We start from the raw sequence: 24,282 nt of genomic DNA on the forward strand, positions 1-24,282 counted from the left end.
TAAAAAGCAAATTCAGTAGTTAGTACTCAAAGAGCAACAACAACAACAAATATCTGTCTGTCTGGAATTACTTGCGCTTTAAAAGGTGGATATAGTGTACTAGAAAACACATAATATGTTTCCCAGGTGGCTTAGTGGTGAAGAATTCGCCTGCCAGTGCAGGAGACTAGGGTTCGATCCCTGGTTCAGGAAGATTCCACATGTCAAGGAGCAACTAAAACTGTGTGTCACAACTACTGAGCCTGTGCTCTAGAGCCTGTACTCTGCAACAAAAGAAACCATCACAATGAAAAGCCCACGCACTGCAACTAGAGAGTAGCCCCACTAGCCACGTGCAGAGAAAAGCCTGCACAGCAACAAGACCCAGCACAGCCAAAAATAAATAAATACATAAATTTTATTTATATATATACATAAAGAAAACATATAATGCTAGGTTCTCTATTTCTACCTTTTTTTCTTTGGCTGCACTGCATGTGGGATCTTAAGTCACGGAACCAGGGATCGAACCCGCATTCCCTGAATTGGAAGTGCAGAGTCTTAACCACTGGACGGCCAAGCAAGTCCATCTATTTCTAGTTCTGCCACTAACTAGCAGGATGGATCAGTCCTAAATTCCATATAACACATGCTGAAAGCCGGCGGCTCTGGTCTGCTCCAGGGTTCTGTGACATCACAGGGCACAGGTGAACACTCTGGCTGAGTCCAGGATTAAGGAGCAGGGCTTCCCTGATGGCCTCAACCTGGCTGCACATTAGAACTGCCTGGAGTTTATTAAAAGAAAATTTTTTTAAAGAAAGCATGCCAACCTCCTCTCTTGGAAATTCTGATTTCATTCGTCTGAAGTGGGGCCTTGGCATAAGGTTATTTTAAAAGGTCCCAGGTGACTCAGTCAGCTGGGGTGGGGAAGCACAGACTCAAGTTCACACATTCCCACTGCAGCTGAAACAGGTGTTTCTCTCACTCCTAGAGGCTCCTCAGGAATCACGGGTCATTTGCTTTAAGAGGAAGGAGATCCGAGTTAGTTTTGGTCAACAAACTCCCCTGACCCAACTGGAGATCGACAACGATGTCAGGTTCAAGGCTTCTGATGGCACTGTTTGTTCAGAAAATGTATGAAAAAAAAAAAAAAAAATCCGGTTTCCATGACAAACTCTCCTGTAGCCAGGACAATGGTTCCCCCGACTCTGAAACACAGAGGGGAAGATAATCTCTTGGAGGAAGGGGTGGTTTTGAATTATAATTATAAATTAGTCTACTAACTAGGGAAATCATGTTTCATACATAAGATGACTACCCTGGATCAAGGTTCATTTTTTTAATAGTGAAACATCATGCTGAGTGAAAAATGAAACCGACTTGGAATAATCACAGGCCATTTATCTCCTGGGGTTTGGCAGTGGGAAAATTAATCTCATGACTGATATGAGGGGCCGATCAAGACAGCACTACACACTGGGGGTCATGTCCACCCAAGCAAGTATCTTGGAACCCCTCTCATTGTGTGGAAGGAAACACTGTTGATAAGATCCCATTAAAGAATGTAAATTACAGCTAGAGCAACATTTTCCTTATTCCCTGCTCCAAATCCATAGCCCATTCACCCAATGATAAAAGAGCTCCTTGTCTTATTGGTCTTCAAGAGCCTCCAACAGAAATCTAATCAATATTCGCTGAGTGCCTGCTACAGAGGGTATGGCCGACTCACTGTGCTAAACGCCAGGGAGGATGCAAAGATGAGCAAGACACAGTTCCAGCCTTCAAGGACAAACTGGCAGGAGAAGTGTGCCACCCCACGCAGGGGGACCTTCCTGCTCCCTCCTCTCTCTGTCACCACCCTCTCCTGAGACCCACCTGAGCTAAGCAAGTTCCCTCCACGGTGGCCCAAGGGCCAAGCCTACTCCCTCTCATGTCACCACACACCCAAATCCTGGTGCCAGAACCTGGTGGGAGGTGGGCCTCTGCAAAGTCAACCCGCACCCCAGACGCAGCCTGACCATTAGACAGTTCTGGCTTTTCGGGACCCCTTGCCCAAAGCTCTGACTACAGTAGGGAGGAGCAACTCTAGTTAAAGGCTTCTAAGACGTGAACTTTCGGTTTTGCTATTTCAGAAATATTCTGGGGCAAGACCTTACAGAAAGACATGCACCTGCTTGGATATTATTAGACCTCAAGCAAAGAATCGAGCTTAAATGGCAGGTTTGGTGTAAGAGCCTCTTCACCTGCACTGTCCCCATGATCGATGGATGCAGTCAATGCTCCCGATGGAGATGCTCAGAAGGCAGCGTTTTCACCCAAAAGCTGCGTGCATCTTTCTTTTTTTTTTTTTTCCTGCGTGCATCTTTCTCAGGTTGAAACGAAGGTTGAGAGGCTGCGACTCTCCTGGGAGGATGGAGACCATTGGAGCATCTCCCCAAGCCTACAGCAAAGTCTCTTTTCACTCCTTCTCTGGATCCCATCTCTCACTGCAACATCGCTCGGTCAGTCCTCGGGTTTGTTCTAACAAACATACCAGAACGTAAGCACTGCAGGGGCTGCTCTTCAAAGGGAAGCAGGAGGATCGGATTCAAGGTTCAGTTCCCTCGCTGGCCCATGACCATGGACAGGTCATAAGCTCTGTCTGGCCTCAGCTTCCTCATCTATCTGCCATGGGAACACAGCAAGGCAGTGACTATTCACGTGGGAGGGCAGTGGTGATGCCTGGGTGAGGGTAGTACCTGCCCCAAAATACCACCCTCGAAGGTTCTAACCTGCTCCCACCACTGTCACTGATGGTCATGCATCCCATTCCTTAGGTGGGGGCAGGGTGGGGAAAATATTAAGACTCAGTGGGACTTCCCTGGTGGTCCAGTGGCTAAGGGTCCACACTCCCAATGTAGGGAGCCCAGGTTCAATCCCTGGTCAGGGAACTAGATCCCACATGCTGCAACTAAGATAAGGCATAGCCAAATAACTAACTAAAGAAACAAATATGTTTTTAAAAGATTTATCGGTCTAAACCAGCAAGATCTGTTCTAGGAGTCTAACATACTCTCTGTTGTTGCTGTTTAGTCACTAAGTGGTGTCTGACTTTTTGGGACCCCATGGACTGTAGCCCACCAGGTTCCTCTGTCCACGGGATTCTCTAGGCAAGAATACTGGAGTGGCTTGCCAGTTCCTTCCCCAGGAATCTTCCCAACCCAGGGATCGAACCCATGTCTTCTGCATTGCAGGTGGATTATTTCACCACTGAGCCACCTGGGAAGCCAAACATACTCTGATGGGAAGCTATGCATTTATCCATACATGCGCTCGCTGCTCACAATACATCTGGAGCTTTTCGGAAATTTTCTTCAAAGAATATACTTTTGAATCCTCTAAGAGGTAGAAAGTCTCTCATTAGTTTTTAGAAACAGCCAAAAATCCAAGTGCCCTTTATAAATCATGCAATCAAGCTAAGTAATAACAGTTTTGATCAAAATTTCAGTGTGGGCCATGTCAAAGCTATATTCAAGCAGAGACTGGGAAAAATTGGGAAATGTTTTAAGTTGTGTAAGAATAAACAGCTTAAGAATTAAAAAAAATAAATACTTGCTTTTTCAGGGCTCCTTTTTTCATTTTAAAGTTGAATTATTAAATGACACTAAAAAAAAAGTTTAAAAAAAGACTGATTTGTTTGACATGAACACTGACCCTGAAGGGGTGATGATTTTGAAAAACACATTTTCTTGGATGAAAAAGTTCAGGTACGTTTGTGGAAAAAACAAAACAAATATTTCACTCTATTGTCAAGTGGTACATTAATTTTCCTAGGAAAAACAGCTGTATGGACAAGCTAATGGTTTAAGAACTGTGACCTCCAAAAGAGACAAACAATGCATCAATTTTTGATTTATAAACAGTTTTGAGTCGAAATTTTAAATGGCCTCCTAATCAACTATCAAAAGAATCGTGGGAATTCCCTGGCAGTCCAGTGAAGGACTCCATGCCTCCACTGCCGAGGCCAGGGTTTAATCCCTGGTCAGGGAACTAAGATCATGCAAGCTTTGTGGCACAGCAAAGAAAAAAAAAAAAACAGCAACAATCTTTTCTGTAGAGGGTGGGCTACCCATAAAATCAAACTCAAAGAATAATGCCAAGGTATTTCTGAAGCCACATCTGCTAGAAAGCTGATCTGAAACCACGGCAGACCAGAGGACCTATATTAATTAACATTTCTCGATAGGTTTGTAGGTACATAGGGCATCATGAAGGAACTGCTGTGGTTATTCAGGTCTTCGAAATATAAGCAAAATAAAACCTACACATTCCGTTTGCAGACATTAAACCCACCCTGCTAAAAGGAAACACTTTAAAGCTTACTTTAAAATGGCTATCAAGAAACCAATTTAAGGTTGGTTTGTGCTTTTTAAAACATCTACTATTGCTTGGGGGCTGGAGGAGGGAGCTCTTAAAGAATACATATGACCAGCAAATTCTAGTCCTAGGAATTTATCCCAAGGTAATAATTAAGCAGTTAAGATGGGCTCTGGAGTTTAGCAGTAAGGTTTATCACAACTGTTCATAGTAATGAAAATTAAAAGCAGCCTGAATATCTAAATGGTTGAGTGGTCAAATTACGGTATACCCATTCAGAGAAGTATTACAGTGAGCTATATACAGGGAAGCAGCCAGTGAGAATAATGTTGTAGAATTAAATTTACTGACCCAGTAAGATCTAAGTTTGGGGAAGAAAAGCATAATTTATGCAAAGTGAGCACATAAAAATGTCCAGAAGGACATATATCAAGATATTAATAGACTAGTCATCAGAGAAATGCAAACCAAAACCATAATGAGATACGATTTCACACCCACTAGAACAACTGTAATTTACAAAAACAAAAAACAAAAAAGATATTAAGCGTTGGTGAGAAACTGAAGCCTTCCTAAACTGCAGGTGGGACGGTTAAAATAGTGTAGTTGCTTTGGCAAATGGTTTGCCAGTTCCTCAAAAGGTTAGACAGAAAGTTACAACATGACCTAGAAATCCCACTCTTCAGTATATACCCAAGAAATATAAAAAATACACAGCCATTCAAAAATTTGTACCTAAACATTCACAGCAGCATTATTCATAATAGCCAAAAAGGGGAAAAAACCTGTGTCCATCAAATGAAGAATTGATGTACAAAATGGGGTATATCCACATAACGAAATATTGTTGTTTAGTCACCAAGTCCTGTCTGATTCTTTTCTACCCCGTGGACTGTAGCCCGGCTGGAGTGAGTTGCCATTTCCTTCTCCAGGGCATATTCCCCACCAAGGGATCAAACATATCTGCTGCATTGCAGGTGGATACCTTACCACTGAGCCACTAGGGAAGTCCTAACGGAATATCATTCATCAATAAAAAGGAAAAAAAGCACTGATACAGGCCATAAGACGGATGAACCCTGAAAATGTTACATGAAGTGAAAGAAGCCATACATGAAAGACCACATGTGGAATGATTCTATTAATATGGAATGTCCAGAATAGGCAAATCTATAGAGACAAATGGAGATCAGTGGTTACTGGGGGCTGGGAGGTTTGGGGAGTGACAGTTAACAGGTATGGAGTTTCTTTGGGGAATGATGAAAATAACATAAAACTGACTGTGGTGATGGCTGCACAATCCTGTGAATACACTAAAAATCAGAATTGTATATTTTAAACAAGTGAATTTTATGATATGTGAGTTACAGCTCAAAGGGACAACAGAGATGGTTGGATGGCATCACTGACTTGATGGACCTGACTTTGAGCAAGCTCCAGGAGTTGCTGATGGACAGGGAAGCCTGGCGTGCTGCAGTCCATGGGGTCACAAAGAGTCAGACACTGCTGAGCTGAACTGAAAGATGTTAAAATGTTAACAGAAGTAATGTTTGGGTAATAGAATTATAGGTTTATTGTGTTTATTTTTTAAATTTAGACTATATTTTCTAACTCTTCTTTCTACCATACATATGAATACTTGAGAGGTTTTCTCAAATCTTCCCATGTTATTATACAGAAAGCACCAAACACAAAGGATTTGAAGAAAAGGAAACCTACCTTTCTTACAATAGTGGAATAACTGGAAACAACCCAAATGACCCCAGTAGGGTGACCACTAGGCAAAGCACGGCTTGTTACCACGTTAGCCCTGGTCAGTTTTGACCCCCGTCCCTACCCTGAGGCTGACACAGAAGGCTCAAATGCTTTCTGCGTGGGTGGTGGTTTACTAAGGTGCTGCTGAAACTGACAGACGCAGTGGTGCACTCAAAATATTTCCTAACAGGTCACAGGACACGTTTTGTGGGGAAAAAAAAACAACAACTGAACAAAAATACAGAACCCTCTTTTATACTGTTCGACTTGCTGTGTGTTTGTACGTGAACAAAGATCGTAAGATAATCAGAAGTGATGCAGAGCCTGTGTAAAAGTGAAAATTTTTAAAAGTCATGTATGCAAGGACCTTGGGACTTTGTTTGGTGTTTGAGGGGAGGGCGGGTCTTAAGTTCTACTTTTCCTAGTCCACATGTGTCCTGGTGCACTCACTCATTTAAATATCTCTAAACGCTTGTTGCTCTGAGGCAGCAAACTCTGAAACCAAACATGGAATATAGGTAAAGAAAAAACAAGGGGGGGAAAAAAAATCCCCAGCCCCTGAGAAATACAGCCAACCAGCATGTTTATTATTCAAAGACTATGATTCACTGTCCCTGTTTTTTAAGCCAGCATCACACTCTAATCATATTGCTAGGTTACGGGCCCCAAGTTATGCGTGCATAATAAAAACGGAATCCATCAAAATGATACATTAGGCTTTTCTCCCCTATATCATCTCTTTAGGGAAAACATTTGATCATGATAAAACACACACAGTATTAAACCTAAATATTACTGTGGATTCCCCAAACCAAAGAGGTTTCCAATGAAACTGAAATAGTTATCCTATGAGTATTCAACCTGGAAAACAAGAGTTGCCATCAAAGGCAGGCAAAAATTCCCAAGAGGCCCATGCAGGTGGTACTATTCGGCTCAGACAGGAGGAAACCTTTATGTGGCTCACTGGCTTTTATATTCAGGAATACGGTTTACCATCAAACTTACGCAAGAATCACTCTCATACACATTTTCTCTTGTGAATTTAGAAGTTGTATCACTGTGGAGAGCCACATGGGCATGCAAGTTAAAAAAACAAAACAGACGAATGCGCACTACAGTCTAATTTCACGATCAGCAGTCTTGAACGTGAGCTTCAGGAGACACTCTCCTTCATAGTATATATACTCGAGACCTCCTATGAGGATAATTCATGCAGGTAATAAGTATCAGAATAAATGAGAAGCAGGGCCATTTCTAGGTAAGACTTAACGTCTCAGTGTGTTTTTGTGGACACTTCTCCGGGACTTTGTTTAGTCCCCTCTAAAACCCAAACATCAGCTCAATAAAAGAGATCACATATCCTAAAGTACCCTGAAGAAAGTGCCCTGCCTCGCATTCCGCAGATCTCCTTGGTACTTGAGAGAGGTGACACCCAAACGTGGCGCAATGAGGGCCACAGGGCAGCGATGATGTGACGGCAACGATGCACCACAAACCAACATCAGGCACAAGACCCAGGTCCAGGGAGGAGGAGGAAACTCACTGACTGGATAAAGCACCTTCTGGATTAACAAGACAGGCTTGGGTGCTTAGAAACACTGACATAACTGCATTTTAGGTCCAGTAGCCTAGATCTTGGCTTGTGGATGTCTGGCTAAGACACACACTGAAGGAGAATCACAATATTGCCTCCGCTGCACTAGTTACTTCATCAATCAAAAAGAAACAGCATCAAAAAAATATCCCCTGCCCAGGCATTGTATAACATTTAAAAATGATGACTTATGAGTAAAAAACACCTTCTGGGGGATGGGATGGCAAGAAGAATTTACATTATTATCTAATGTGATGTGCCAGGTCTCTTCACACATGGGAGTGTGTCAGCTGTCCCCATTTCACAGATCAGGAAAGAGAGTCTCAAAGACTCTGAGGATACAGCTACCAAGAGACCGGAAAGCACTCAGGTTTGTCTGATTTTACAGCCACTACACTCTGCATGCAACATCACTGCAGCCTAGTTTAACTGCAAACTCTGCATTTAGAACTTCAAAATAATAATTCCCGGATTCTCTGCTGGTGCAGTGGATAAGAGTCCACCTGCTGATGCAGGGAACACGGGTTCGATCCTGGTCTGGGAAGATCCCACATGCCACAGAGCAGCTAAGCCCGTGTGCCGCAGCTACTGAGCCAGTGCTCCTCAACAAGAGAAGCCACTGCAATGAGAAGCTCAGGCACAGCAATGAAGACCCAGCACAGCCAAGAGTTAATTAAAGGAAAAAAAGATTTAAAAAAATAACAATTCCCACTATGTTTGGGGATCGAAATTTTTACTGGTAGGTAATTCTGGGAGTGCAATTCTGACCTTTTCCCTAAAGAGCTGTTACACTCAAACATAACCTTTTGATAAGGGTCTGAACTCTTTTACCAAGAACTCTGGGAATCTTGGATTCTAAATACAACTTCGAAATATTTACATGAACTGAAACTATAGTCCCAGTTAAAGGCTACAGTTATTTTTGGTTCTTTAGCCAAAGTTATTCAATAACTGAAACACTAGAGTCCAGTGACAGAACAGTAAACGAAAAGAGGTGGCAAAGAAAACCATAAACACAATGATGATATGAAATGATTGGTTTCCATGTCACACATTTTGGTCATTTTCTTTACACTCTTTTTTGTGAACGGATGCCAGGCACCAATTAACCAATCCAAGATGAAATGTTCAAGTTCAAAACCTGATTCCTGTTGAGAAAGTGGATTTTTTTTCCCCCTCAACTAGAAGGAAAACTTACATGACTTTTGTGGAGTGTGTATAAATTTTCCTTTAAAAAAAAAAAAGAATTTGAAAAAAGTGGCCTCCTACTTCTTCAGCTATTTCCAAATTCTTGTTACCTACCCCAAGAGCACAGACTAGTATTTACCTAAAATGCATAACCTCCAAAGAGTTCACGCTATGGCACTCAGGGACACACGTGTCCATTCTTCATCTGAACACCTAGTACCTGATACACCATATTAAAGAGTACACAGTGGAGATCATTAAATAGAACCTGCTCCAGTGTGCCATGCCCACATCCTGAACAATACATTAAAAAAAAAAAACAAACAAAAACCTAAATTAGGTTCTTTCAACCAGAAGGAGGAAGAAAAAAAAGCCGAGTTTGTCCACAAAATGTCCTCCCAGCCAAGGTGTCCGAGTCCACAGCCTGATAGAAGGCCTGAAATCGTTAAATAAATGTAAACCAGGCTCTTCTCTACAGAGAAAAAAGAAAAAAAAGATGAAAAGACGTTTCGGACAGCCCCACGGTGTTCTCCCACCAGGAGACAGTCGTTTAAAGTTAAGGAGCGGCTTCACCGCTGTCCCATATGGGGTTTTTAAAAACGAGTCCCATTCCCACCGCTTAACCTGCTTAAGGAAGTCTTGCTGCCCCCAAAGGAAGCCCGCTGCCTCCAATACCAAGAAACCTGCAAGGCAGGTAAGCAGAATCAAACTCTTGGGGAAAGAATGCTTAGCCACTTTCAGTGGCATTTGTTTCCCAAAGTTATCGCATTTTGCAAAGTTCAAGCGAGGATTATAAACGCAAGACATTCCCTTCCCCTTGGTCACAGGGCCCTTCCTGCCCTCCCTCCGCGGCCACCGCCAGGCCAAGCCGGCTCCCACCTGTGGAAAGGGTCCGACAGGTGGGACGGCCTCCCAAGGGCCCCGGGCCTTCTGGACACCCTGAGGTGCGGCCAGGACGACACAAAGTTGCGTCGGAGAGCACGCGGCCCGGGAGGCGCTGCTCGTGACAGCCGCGCCGGCCCGCGAGGCCCCTGGGTGGCGGACGCCTCGGCGGGGCCGGCCGTGGCCGCCACTCCGGCCGGTCAGGAGGCCGCCTCTCCCCGCCCAGCGTCGCCTCCGCCCCGGCGGACGCACGAAGCCTGGGGCCGCCGCCGCCGCAAGCCGCCGCATTCCCGGCTCGGACCCCAGCCCGTGCCGCGCTGTCCCCCACCCCAAGCTTCCCGGTCACTCACCCCGGGGCCGGGCAACAGCAATGCCAGCAGCAGCAGCAGCAATCGGACAAGCATGGCGAGGACTCGGCCTGGCTCCTGGCCGGCCGGCCGGCTCCAGGGGGGCGGTGCGGGCAGGCGGGCAGAGGACGGGGCGGGGGCGTCGCGACGACAGAACGGCGGCGGCCGGGACTCAGGGGACGCAGCGCTGACTAGGCGGTGGCGGCACCCCCATTCCCGGCCCTATAAGTGCCGGGCGCCGGCGCTTCTTCCGGTCGGGGAGGGGCCGGAGGCGGGGCCGACCTAGAGGCGGGCCTGGGATTGGGCGGGGCCCTGGCTCGGGGCGGGGATTGGGCTGGTCTGGGCGGGGTTGTCGCGGGAGGGGCGGGGTTATAGGCGGTGCCAAAGGCCTCCAGCTGGCCTTGGGTCCCTTGGCCACGGCCGCGGGAGAAGAGGACCAGGCCTCTGCGTCCGGCATCTAGGGGAGCTGAGTGATCGAGGCAAAGAACTTGTCTGAGGCAAGTGGAGGCCGGTAACCCGGCCACGTGGGCGCATTCCCTGCCCCAGGCGGTCCCAATGACCCCCGCCTAGGGACCCTCTGCATCAGACTGGATCAGGAAAGGCCAGGAGACAGGCGGTGCCTTGAGTCCAGAGCCCCGCCGTGGTGGGATCGTCGGTGATCTTCTGAGCGAAGGCAGGCAGCTGGGAGGGATTCCTGCAAACCGGGCGTTTCTGCTCTGCGCGTGGCTATCGCTGAGTTCGCATCCCCGGTGTCCTCCAGTTGCGTCTCAGTTAACCCAAAGGTCCCTTTCTTCCCTTTCTTTGCCCTCAGGAATTCCCCTTCAAATCATATCCAACAGCCACCAATTCCCTTTGGTATAACCATGGCCAAGTCATTGGCCAAAAATTACGAACAAGGAAACCATTTTTGGCTGCTGGTGTCATGTGTGTTTATGTGGCATTTGTAGATATGACCTTGTGAAGCTTGACATGTGTCAAGCTTGGAGACAGTGGGTTTGTTGAGGACTAGTACAAGGTCCATTTGAAGGCTATGGGCTCTTAACCTCATTTAATGAGCCTGGAAGCTGTTTGGTCACTGGGTCCCATGCTGCCCTCCACTTATATAGGTGAAAACTGGGAGAGAGGACACTGTGACAAGACAGAGATTGGAAGCACATTCCTATATTCTAGGAGAAGAAGAAAACAAGGATAGCAACTTCTCTAATTTTTCTTGACTTGTTCATATGACAGTCCAAGATTTTTCAGGGTTTAGGGGAAACAAGTAAGCAATGCTAGGGAAAACAAAGAAGTAGTCGGGACTGTGTTCAATATCTTGTAATAACCTATAATGGAAAAGAATCTGAAGTACACACACACACACATGAATCACTGTGCTGTACACCTAAAACTAACACAACACTGTAAATCAACTGTACTTCAATTATTGTTGTTCAGTCACCCAGTCACGTCCAACTCTTTGTGACCCATGGACTGCAGCACACCAGGCTTCCCTGTCCTTCACTATCTCCTGGAGTTTACTTCAATTAAAAAAAAAAAAGTAGTGGTGGAAGACTGACCAGATGTCTGGTCTGGATATATGTGAGCCAATCTTATCTCATTACAGCAGACAGAAATGCAGACAGGACTTCCTTGGTGGTCCAGGGGCTAAGACTCCATGCTCCCAATGCAGGGGTCTTGGGTTCGATCCTTGGTCGGGGAACCAGATCCCACGCTCTGCAACTAAGAATTTGCATGTAGCAACTAAAGATCCCGCATGCTACAACAAAGATCGAAGATCAAAGATCTGCAACCAAGACCTGGTGCAGCCAAATAAATACATATTGGGGGGGGAGGAAGGAAATGCTCATAGTAAACTAAAATCCCATCAACAAAATTCACCAACAATATCCCCCATTCCTCTTCACTTTCTGCCATAAGGGCATGCTGTGATTCATGGGGTCGCAAAAAGTCGGACACGACTGAGCGACTGAACTGAACTGAACTGATTCCCCATTCCCAACCTCATATGCCTGAGTCACAGTCAAGGGACTAAACTCTACTCACGCTAGAGAATCCAACAGATCAGTTTAAAGGGGAGGATCAATCTTGGTAACTAGACACATTTTAGTGTGTCTGTTACTAGACACACTAGAACACAGAGTAGACACATTTTTGAAAAGTGTTATCTGCATATCAAAATGCAGATGGGGAGGTTTGGGATTGGGAAGAGATGTGCAGTAACAGAAGCTCCATCATTCCTGGAGCCAGGGTGTCCAAGTGGCCAGGGAGGAGCCCACCGAAAGTGGGAGGAGCCCATGGAAAGTGGGAGGAGCTCTAACGATTATCTGTCCAGCTTGCAAGAGCACCACAGGATGTGTAAGACCACACCTGGCTTCCCACACTGGGCTTCCCATACTGGGCTTCCCAGTGTAAGACCACAGGGTTGAGTTAAATGAGAAGCTTGACTGGATAATGCTGCTTTCACATCCCTTCTCTGGTGCTTTTTTCCTCTAATAGAGTAAATCCAGGAGGGGAACTTTCTGTGCTGGAACTCTGGAAGCCCTTTGACAATTCAAAATGTCACTGTGACCCTGTAAGCACAGCAGATAAAACACAAAGGGGAACGCTTACCTCAATCTGACTCATAAATCAATTTTAAAGATTTAATAAAGAAAAAAATCCATTCCAAGGAGAAGGGTCCAGGAAGGTATATTTATTTTGTACTTCTTTGAACCAAATCTCCAGGCCATAATTGCACTGTTTTAGGTAATCCGAATTTCTTATGCACCAGTTCAATTTTTCTTACGCTTAATCAGTCCATATGTCTTGTACATGTCTCCACTTGATTGGCAACTCATCCTGATAAGTGCTGGTTTTATTTATGGCAGCATTGCCCACAGTCTTGTTCAATAGTCAAGTATTGTTTTAGAGAGTTTTTTGCTTGTGATAAAGCAAAAGCTGGCATCGCTGATAAATACAGACAGAAATGGAAATACTTCTATAGGGTGCCTTTGAAGTGGACCTGACCATAGAAAAGACTGGAAAATGGTCAGTAAATGACCTTTCTGGAAGTTGTATTAAATAGCATCCTCTACCTAAAGCAAAGGTCATGGTTTTAGGGTAAAGATAAGCCCTCTTTTTCCACCAAGGTTAAAATATATGTTCATCATGTGACTTCCCTGGTGGGCCAATGGTTAAAGAAGCTGCCTTGCAGTACAGGGAACATGGGTTCAATCCCTGATGGGGGAACTAAGATCCCACATGTTGCAGAGCAACTAAGCCAGCGTGCCACGACTAGACAGTCCACATGCCGCAGGGCTCATGATGCACTGAAGACCCTACATGCCACAGTGAAGGCCTTTTGCAGCCAAATAAATTAATAAATATATTTTCAACAAAAATTGGAGCAAGCAGGACCTGAATATATCAGCAGGGGAGAGCTAGTGGTGGGAAAAACTGAGTTAAAATCTTCACTTCTCTCTAAATCAGTGGTTCCCAAACTTGGAAAGGTTTTCAAAAATAGATTTCCAACACCTTTTTATGCCTTCTTCCCCCCCACTGATTCAGAATCTTCTGGGGTGGAGCCCTGTGGGGTGGAGACTGTGTGTTTTCCAGTTTCTGCAGTTGAGAAGGGCAGCCAAGATCCTGGAATCCAGCTCACTCCTAATGTCCGGTGTTAATCCCTCCGACCAGTAATTCCTTTTATTTATTTTAGCAAATTTCGCCCTCTAGTGGAAGAAATTACGACCCAGCCTGCAAAAGTTTGTGCCTGTCTCAATTCTATTTGAAACCCTTCAAAATTTCATTTAAAAATGATTATGAGGTTAGTTTGCAGACAGCTCTTTAGTGAGAGATTAGTTCCTTTTGAAGGAGACTTGAAAGGAAAATCTGGTAAAACCAGAAAGGGAGGTCACGGTTGAAAGCTCCAGTACCATATCAAAGGAACAGTGTCTTTATCAGAATAAACCCACTGTTGTTTTTTTTTTTTTTTTTTTTAATTTTCATGCTGCTACTGCTCCCAAACATACTTGCACTTACAGCAGATGTTGGGGGGTAGTTAAGGGATAAATAAAATGATGAAGCAAGACTCTCTGGTAGCAAGCTAAATGGGAAATTTTTTCAAAGCTGCTGTCACTGAGCAGTTTGGTAGTAAGGTTCTTACTTTGGTTCTTCCTGTTCTGGGATTTGAAAGGATGGTGACACTCACTCTAAAAGAACTTCTCTTTACCACAGAGTCCAATCTACCATGCACTTTTCTTGTACCGCAAAAATAATTCTTTCTTATCCACAGTCAATATTTGTTGGCTGTTGGCTATTATTAAAAAATGTGCAAAAAACGCATGTGTTACAGGACCAGCTCATGTTATCGGCAGTTCTATGAGGTAGTGTTTTTGGCCCCATTTTACAGATGATGCGTTGGAATTTTAAAAGATTAACAGCCAGGTGGGTAACACACAGCTAGTAAGAAGCACAACCCAGATTTTTTTTTCTTGGCTGCACTGTAAGGCTTGTGAGATCTTAGTTTCCAACCAAGGATCAAACCCAAGTTCCCTATATTGGAAGATGGATTCTTAGCCACTGGACTCCCAGGCAAGTCCCAGCACAACAATAACAAAAAAGAATATTATTTTTTAAAAAAGGAAGAAAGAAAAGAACTCAGCTATCAACATGACTGCTGCAGTGTTCCACCTTCACCGGCTGTTATTCTTGCCCGTCCCCCAGCATTGTGACAAAGTGCCCATTGTGTGGCCCATAAAGGTGGTTAAGCAGGAGCCCAGGCTGCCATGTCCCTGGAATACTATTAACAACCAGAAGTTTGTACAAATATGTGATGATAAAGGGCATTGCCTCCAATAACATGTAAGTCTCTCAACTGGGGGTTGGTTGTGCAAAAGCACAACCCACAAAAGTCCCCGAGCAGCCACGTGGGAGAGAAGAGTGGACTTTCCCTTGGGGTTTCTGCCCCAGGAGGGAGCTCAGGCCAGTCCTGACTGATTATTTGTTCACTTGCCTCTGAGAGGTTGCATTATATGAAACACCCATTTGTGCTGAGTCTGTATGCCACCATGGTGAAGCACCCACAGTGGTACCAGTGTGGCAGTTCAGTCGCTCAGCTGTCTCCACTCTTTGCGGCCACATGGATTGCAGTGCCCCAGGCCTCCCTGTCCCTCACCGTCTCCCGGAGCTTGCTCAAACTCATGTCCACTGAGTCGGTGACGCCATCCAACCGCCTCACCTTCTGTCGTCCCCTTCTCCTCCTGCCTTCAGTCATTCCCAGCATCAGGGTCTTTGCCAGTGAGTTGGCTCTTCGCATCAGATGGTCAAAGAGTTTAATATTCTCAAAGGGCTGCTTCAGCGCCAACATGGAAACAGCCATCCTCTCGTAGTGCCTCCAATGCCTCCTAATCCCCTGGAGTCTGGCTGATTTTCACAGAACTCTCTGGAAAGTACTCTCAAGCAGCTCATAAACATTCTTCCTCCGGTATAATCCCAGCGGGCTTGCTTCATCGTTTTCACTCTGGCCCTCTCTCGTTTTTCGTTTGTTTTTGGCCGGGCCATGAGGTTTGTGGGATTTTAGTTCCCCAACCAGGGATTGAACCAGGGGCCGAACCAGGGGCCCTCAGCAGTAAGACTAACCACTAGGCCGCTACGGAATTCCCCCAGGTATGTTAACAGTCCTTTTATCTTGAACTTTTCCTTCTTGGAGAGTACTATTTTCTAGTTTTCCTGTTGTCTATCTACTCTTTTTCCTCCTTCCAGACTGTGTTTCTTAAGGCTCAAGATATAAACCTTACCTATTCTCTCTCTCTCTCCTTTTTTTGTAAGAGAGCTCATTCACAGGTAGAACCAAATTTTAGAGCAGAAAAAACTTTATAATTTCATCCTCTTCATTTTGAGGGTGACTTCATCTTTGACCTTGCAAGGTTCCCACTCATTCACTCATTTATTCATGCATTCTTTTAACAAATACCATCGAGGGCATCCCCTGGTGGCTCAGATGGTAAAGAATCTGCCTGCTATGCAGGAGACCACGGTTCAATCTCTGGGTTGGAAAGATCCCCTGGGGAAGGAAATGGTAACTCACTCCAGTATTCTTGCCTGGGAAATTCCATGGACAGAGGAGCTTGGTGGGCTACAGTACATGGTGTCGCAAAGAGTTGGGCACAACTTACTGACTATACAACACCAAAGGTAATACGATGTGCACAGAGAACATCAAAGTATAAGGCCAACTGTGAAAACTGCAAGAAGGCAGGAATAAACTTTTTTTTTTTTTTTTTAGGAATAAACTTTAAAAGAGAACTATAGTGTTCATGGGAAACAGATGGGGGAACAGTGTCAGAATTTAATTTTGGGGGCTCCAAAATCACTGAAGATGGTGACTGCAGCCATGAAATTAAAAGACGCTTACTCCTTGGAAGAAAAGTTGTGACCAACCTAGATAGCATATTGAAAAGCAGAGATATTATTTTGCCAACAAAGTTCCGTCTAGTCAAGGCTATGGCTTTTCCAGTGGTCACGTATGGATGCGAGAGTTGGACTGTGAAGAAAGCTCAGCGCCGAAGAATTGATGTTTTTGAACTGTGGTGTTGGAGAAGACTCTTGATAGTCCCTTGGACTGCAAGGAGATCCAACCAGTCCATTCTGAAGGAGATCAGCCCTGGGTGTTCTTTGGAAGGAATGATGCTAAAGCTGAAACTCCAGTACTTTGGCCACCTCATGTGAAGAGTTGACTCATTGGAAAAGACCCTGATGCTGGGAGGGATTGGGGGCAGGAGGGAAAGGGGACAACAGAGGATGAGATGGCTGGATGGCATCACCGACTCGATGGATGTGAGTTTGAGTGAACTCCGGGAGTTGGTGATAGACAGAGAGGCCTGGCGTGCTGCAATTCATAGGGTCGCAAAGAGTCAGACATGACTGAGTGACTGAACTGAACTGAACTGATGGTGTTCATGAGAAAGACGGGTCTGGTGAAAGGAAAGGAATGGAATAGATAGAACAGGGAGGGTTTCATGGAAGAAGGGGTATCTGGGCTGGACCATTTGTCAGATTTGACAAGGGGAAGGATAGTCTTGGGGGAAAGGAAGATCTGAACAAAAGCCTGGAGAAAGGAAAACCATGTGTGGCTTCCTGGAAGCCCCAGCTGACCTATCGGTGAGCTCGTGCTGACTTCTACCTGGAGGAACTGTGGGAGGTAAGCAGGGCAGGCAGGATGGGCATTAGAGTCAGGCTGGGCTTTCTTACCAGGCAGCAGAGTGAGATGCTTCAGGAGGAGAGTTAGAGCAAAAGACAGGCATTTGAGAGACATTAGAAGACAGTTAACAAGGGTTGTGTGTGTGTATGTTAATTGCTCAGTTGTGTCCGACTCTGCGACCCCATGGCCTGTAGCCCACCAGGCTTCTCTGTCCCTGGAATTCTCCAGGCAAGAAAACTGGAGTGGGTTGCTATTCCCTTCTCCCAAGGATCCTCCCAAATCAGGGATCGAACCCGAGTCTCCTGCATTGCAGGCAGATTCTTTACCACCTGACCCATCAAGTCCATAGCAAGGGTTATTTGGGTCTTAATCTAGAACAAGAAAAGGGGAGACCAGGGCTCACACAACAGACCTCGCCAAAGCAGGATGGAAACCATCTTACTGATCCAGTTACACAAACAAGAAGATTCAGAACAAGGAATTCAATAGCAATTATCAAACGTTTACCATGTTCAAGGGACTGTATAATTATTAAACTGAACTCAGGTCCGCTCGCCCACCTGGAAGCAGAGCCAATTTACTGACACTAGATTGTGATGAAGGCAAAGTGCAACACTTATTTACAGCATGTCAAATAAGGTGCTTCCCTGGTGACTCGATGGTAAAGCATCTGCCTGCAAGGCAAGAGGCCTGGGTGTGATCTTTGGGTTGGAAAGATCCCCTGGAGGAGGAAATGGCAACTCACTCCAGTATTCTTGCCTGGAGAATCCCATGGACAGAGGACCCTGGTGGGCTACAGTCCATAGGGTTGCGAAGACTTGGACACAACCGAGCATCTAAGCACACACACACAAGGAAAGTGAGGGGATGCAGGAACAAAGGACAACATCAGGAAAAAATAGTTCAGTGAGTAATAACCTAAAATGGAAAATAATTTCAAAAATAATATATGTGTATTTGTACAACTGAATCATCTTGCTCTGCACCTGAAACATTGTAAGTCAACTACACTTCAATAAATACATATATATATATATATATATATATTTTAATAGTTCAGCAGTAAAAGAGTCCAAGTTCCTCCTTAAGGGATATACATAATAAGCTGGTATGGCCTTGGAGTTGTTCTACAGGAACTAAGGCCCCCTCCTAGGTGGAGGATGGCTAAGACCCCAGACTGGTCTGAACCTAAAGAATGATGTTGATATTTTTCTGACCTCTGTGACTTCAAGCAACTAAAGTTTGGACCTTGTCAAACACTGCCCCAATTTTGTGCTGAATTCTCCTTTACTCAAATCCCTTCATGAATACACACAGCCCCAGCCCCTTCATGAATATGAACATTCCCTTAGCTTAAAACTTCCCTAATTTTGCTGTTTGGGGAGACACTGCTTTGTGAAATATCCCTGGCATTCTCCTTCAGTTCAGATCAGTTCAGTTGCTCACTTGTGTCCCACTCTTTGAGACCCCATGGACTACAGCACGCCAGGCCTTCCCGTCCATCACCAATTCCTGGAGCTTGCTCAAACTCATGTCCATCAGAGTCAGTGATGCCATACAACCATCTCATCCTCTGCCATCCCCTTCTCCTGCCTTCAATCTTTCCCAGAATCAGGGTCTTTTCCAATGAGTCAGTTCTTTGAATCAGGTGACCAAAGTATCGGAATCTCAGCTTCAGCATCAGTCCTTCCAATGAATATTCTGGACTGATTTCCTTTAGGATTGACTGCTTTGATCTCCTTGCAGTCCAAGGGACTCTCAAGAATCTTCTCCAACACCACAGTTCAAAGGCATCAATTCTTCAGTGCTCAGCTTTCTTTATAGTCCAACTCTCACATCTCACTGGAGAAGGGAATGGCAAACCACTTCAGTATTCTTGCCTTGAGAACCCCATGAACAGTATGAAAAGGCATTCTCCTTACTTCCTGCAAGTAATAAATCCTTCCTTCTCCCAATCTTTGGCTTGGCTGTGTCTTTGGGCTTGAGGCAAAAGATAAAAGAGGCAAACTGTTTTCACTTCACAAGGCTAGTTAACCCACAGAATTGCGAGAGATAATAAAAGGACTGTTGTGTAATGCCACTGAATTATGGAGTTGTTTGTTATGTAGTAATAGTTGACCGAAACAGCTACCCATCTGACACCTTTATTTGACCCATGGGTGTGCTTATATCCGATCTGGCCCCAACTAGAGCCACAAAAAGGACTCATTTCCTTTCTACTGGCAAAGCCAGGAATGTGAGGCCCAGGAGCTGCCTCCATCTGTAATGAAAGCCATTTCAAAATTAAAAAAAACCAGCTTGAACATCAAAAACAAAACAAAACAAAAAAACAAAACAAAACAAAAAAAAAACAAACCTGACAAATAAAGAGAAGCACAGATGTGGTAAAGGAGTCCTGGACAAACTTAAGTTCTGCCTCTAGTTGCCTTGAGATCAGCCTGCACAGCTTGTCTTCCCCTGTTTAACTAAACTTTCCCCTATTTATGGGCTTTCCCAGGTGGCACCTGTGGTAAAGAATCCATCTGCCAATGCAGGAGACTCGAGATGCAGGTTCAATCCCTCGGCTGGGAAGATCCATTGGAGTAGGAAATGGCAATCCACTCCAGTATTCTTGCCTGGGAAACCTCATGGATAGAGGAGCCTGGTAGGCTACAGTCCATGGGGTTACAAAGAGTCAGACATGCTACCCTATTTAGACCAGCTAGTCTGAGTTGGGTTGCCATCACTTACAACCACTAAACCCTAATTAAAATGCTAGCTCAGCATTTCTAAGAGGACTAAATCAATAATATACATGACACCATACCTGGCCCATCAGTTCAGTTCAGTCACTCAGTCGTGTTCAACTCTTTGTGACCCATGGAAAGCAGCATGCCAGGCTTCCCTGTCCATCACCAATTCCCAGAGCTCACTCAAGCTCACGTCCATCAAGTTGGTAATGCCATCCAACCATCTCATCCTCTGTTGTCCCTTTCTCCTTCCATCTTCAATCTTTCCCAGCATCTGGGTCTTTTCAAATGAGTTAGTTCTTTGCATCAGGTGGCCAAAGGATTGGAGTTTCAGCTTCAACATCAGTCCTTCCAATGAATATTCAGGACTGATTTCCTTTAGGATGGACTGGTTGGATCTCCTTGCAGTCCAAGGGACTCTCAAGAGTCTTCTCCAACATCACAGTTCAAAAGCATCAATTCTTTGGCACTCAGCTTTCTTTATAGTCCAACTCTCACATCCATACATGACTACTGGAAAGACCATAGCTTTGACTAGACAGAACTTTGTTGGCAAAGTAACATCTCTGCTTTTTAATATGCTGTCTATGTTGGTCATAGCTTTTCTTCCAAGAAGTAAGCATCTTTTAATTTCATGGCTGCAGTCACTATGTGCAGTGATTTTGGAGCCCAAAAATATAAACTCTGCCACTGTTTCCACTGCTTCTCCATCTATTTGCCATGAAGTGATGGACCAGATCTTAGTTTTCTGCATGTTGAGTTGTAAGCCAACTTTTTCACTCTCCTCTTTCACTTTCATCAAGAGGCTCTTTAGTTCTTCTTCACTTTCTGCCATAAGGGTTGTGTCATCAGCATATCTGAGGTTATTGATATTTCTCTCGGCAATCTTGATTCCAGCTTGTGCTTCATCCAGCCCAGCATTTCTCATGATGTACTCTGCATAGAAGTTAAGTAAGCAGGGTGACAATTTACAGCCTTGACGTACTCCTTTTCCTATTTGGAACCAGTCTGTTGTTCCATGTCCAGTTCTAACTGTTGCTTCCTGACCTGCATATAGGTTTCTCAAGAGGCAGGTCAGATGGTCTGGTATTCCCAACTCTTTCAGAATTTTCCAGAGTTTATTGTGATCTACACAGTCAAAGGCTTTAGCATAGTCAATAAAGCAGATGTTTTTCTGGAACTCTCTTGCTTTTTCGATGATCCAGCGAATGTTGGCAATTTGATCTCTAATTCCTCTGCCTTTTCTAAATACAGCCTGAGCACCTGGATGTTCACTGTTCACTTACTGTTGAAACCTCACTTGGAGAATCCTGAGCATTACTTTGCTAGCGTGTGAGATAAGTGCAATTGTGCAGTAGTTTGAACATTCTTTGGCATTGTCTTTCTTTGGGATTGGAATGAAAACTGACCTTTTCCCATCCTGTGGCCACTGCTGAGTATTCCAAATTTGCTGGCATATTGAGTGCAGCACTTTCACAGCATCATCTTTCAGGATTTGAAATAGCTCAACTGGAATTCCATCACCTCCACTAGCTTTGTTTGTAGTGATGCTTCCTAAGGCCCACTTGACTTTGCATTCCAGGATGTCTGGCTCTAGGTGAGTGATCACACCATCATAGTTTTCTGGGTCATGAAGATCTTTTCTGTATAGTTCTTCTGTGTATTCTTGCCACCTCTTCTTAATATCTTCTGCTTCTGTTAGGTCCATACCATCTCTGTCCTTTATTGAGCCCATCTTTGCATGAAATATTCCCTTGATAACTCTCATTTTCTTGAAGAGATCTCTAGTCTTTCCCATTGTATTGTTTTCTTCAATTTCTTTGCACTGATCCCTGAGGAAGGCTATCTTATCTCTCCCTGCTGCTCTTTGGAACTCTGCATTCAAATGGGTATATCTTTCCTTTTCTTCTCTGCCTTTAGCTTCTCTTCCTTTTTCAGCTATTTGTAAGGCCTCCTCAGACAACCATTTTGCCTTTTTACATTTCTTTTTCTTGGGGATGGTCTTGATCACTGCCTCCTGTACAATGTCATGAACCTCCGTCTATAGTTCTTCAGGCACTCTGTCTATCAGATCTAATCCCTTGAATCTATTTGTCACTTTCACTGTGTAATCATAAGGGATTTGATTTAGGTCATATCTGCATGGTCTAGAAACATCTATTTCTGCTTTATTGACTATGCCAAAGCCTTTGACTGTGTAGATCACAATAAACTCTGGAAAATTCTGAAAGAGTTGGGAATACCAGACCACCTGACCTGCCTCTTGAGAAACCTATATGCAGGTCAGGAAGCAACAGTTAGAACTGGACATGGAACAACAGACTGGTTCCAAATAGGAAAAGGAGTACATCAAGGCTGTATATTGTCACCCTGCTTATTTAACTTCTATGCAGAGTACATCATGAGAAATGCTGGGCTGGATGAAGCACAAGCTGGAATCAAGATTGCCGGGAGAAATATCAATAACCTCAGATATGCAGATGACACCATCCTTATGGTAGAAAGTGAAGAAGAACTAAAGAGCCTCTTGATGAAAGTGAAAGAGGAGAGTGAAAAAATTGGCTTAAAGCCCAACATTCAGAAAACGAAGATCATGGCATCCGGTCCCATCACTTCATGGCAAATAGATGGAGAAGCAGTGGAAACAGTGGCAGAGTTTATATTTTTGGGCTCCAAAATCACTGCACATAGTGACTGCAGCCATGAAATTAAAAGACGCTTACTCCTTGGAAGAAAAGTTATGACCAATATAGACAGCATATTAAAAAACAGAGATATTACTTTGCCAACAAGTCTATCTAGTTAAGGCTAGGTTTTTCCAGTAGTCATGTATGGATGAAGAGTTGGACTATAAAGAAAGCTGAGCACAGAAGAATTGATGCTTTTGAACTGTGGTGTTGGAGAAGACTCTTGAGAGTCCCTTGGACTGCAAGGAGATCCAACCAGTCCATCCTAAAGGAAATCAGTCCTGAATATTCATTGGAAGGACTGATGTTGAAGCTGAAACTCCAATACTTTGGCCACCTGATGCGAAGAACTGACTGATTTGAAAAGACTCTGATGCTGTGAAAGACTGAAGGCCTGAAGAGAAGGGGATGACAGAGGATGAGATGGTTGGATGGCATCACCGACTCAATGGACATGAGTTTGAGTAAACTCCGAGAGTTGGTGATGGACAGGGAGGCCTAGCATGCTGTAGTCCATAGGGTCGCAAAGAGTTGGAGATGACTGAGTGACTGAACTGAACTGAAATGCCTGGTCTAGTGATTTTTGCTACTTTCTTCAACTTAAGTCTGAATTTGGCAGTAAGGAGTTCATGATCTGAGCCATAGTCAGCTCCCAGTCTTGTTTTCTCTGACTCTATAGAGCTACTCCATCTTTTGCTGCTAAGAATATAATCAATCTGATTTCAGTATTGACCATCTGGTGATGTCCATGTGTAGTCTTCTCTTGTGTTGTTGGAAGAGGGTGTTTGCTATGACCAGTGTGTTCTCTTGGCAAAACTCTGTTAGCCTTTGCCCTGTACTCCAAGGCCAAATTTGCCTGTTACTCCAGGTATTTCTTGACTTCCTACTTTTGCATTCCAGTCTCCTATAATGAAAAGGACCTCTTTTTTGGGTGTTAATTCTAGAAGGTCTTATAGGTCTTCATAGAACGATTCATCTTCATGGGCCTTTATCTGGCCCATGACTGGCATCAAAGATATCATTTTTACACTCACCATGTTGGAAAACATATTAGAGCTTCCCTGGTGACTCAAACGGTAAAGAATTTGCCTGTAATGCAGGAGACCCGGGTTCCATCCCTAGGTCAGGAAGATTCCCTGGAGAAGAGAAAATGGCAATCCACTCCAGTATTCTTGCCTGGGAAATCCCATGGTCAGAGGAGCCTGGCAGGCTGCATGTCAGTATCTGTACATGATAGTGAAAAGATCTCCATTTCAAGAATCTGTGGAATATTTATAAAAATAGATCATGTTTTAGGTCACAAAGAAAACTAATTAATTTCCCAATGTAGAAACTGTACTACAGAGTAATAAATGTTGAAATTAAAAACAAAGGTTTATTAAACAGCAATGAAAATAATCATTGACAAGAAAAAAAAATGTTGCCTGCCATTCCAGTTCTACAAGGATCAAGCCATTAGCTGCTCCAGTTGGCCACCACTGACAGGGGACCTGAGGGGAATCAGGAGCGAGAAAAACAGGAAGCATTCTTTGCTTTGGATACTGGCCCCTAGATACTTAAGATACACATCTAAGGAAAAATGTCTACA

General features: G+C 44.4%; 1 protein-coding gene across 2 annotated transcripts in view; it reads right to left on the bottom strand.

Moving 5' to 3' along the window:
* The window catches only part of ERN1 (endoplasmic reticulum to nucleus signaling 1), an 82,749-nt gene extending 72,402 nt beyond the window's left edge, over window positions 1-10,347 (bottom strand). Inside the window, exon 1 of one of the 2 annotated variants that reach the window (XM_070390084.1) lies at window positions 10,105-10,318. In XM_070390084.1, the coding sequence (XP_070246185.1) occupies window positions 10,105-10,158 (54 nt within the window). In that variant the 5' untranslated portion in view covers window positions 10,159-10,318. Of the gene's footprint in view, window positions 1-10,104 lie in introns of both variants that reach the window. The other variant, XM_070390083.1, reaches the window with a different exon arrangement.
* Window positions 10,348-24,282: the final 13,935 nt, after the last annotated feature.

The sequence above is a fragment of the Bos mutus genome, chromosome 19, assembly GCF_027580195.1.
Source record: "Bos mutus isolate GX-2022 chromosome 19, NWIPB_WYAK_1.1, whole genome shotgun sequence".
Lineage (NCBI taxonomy): Eukaryota > Metazoa > Chordata > Mammalia > Artiodactyla > Bovidae > Bos > Bos mutus.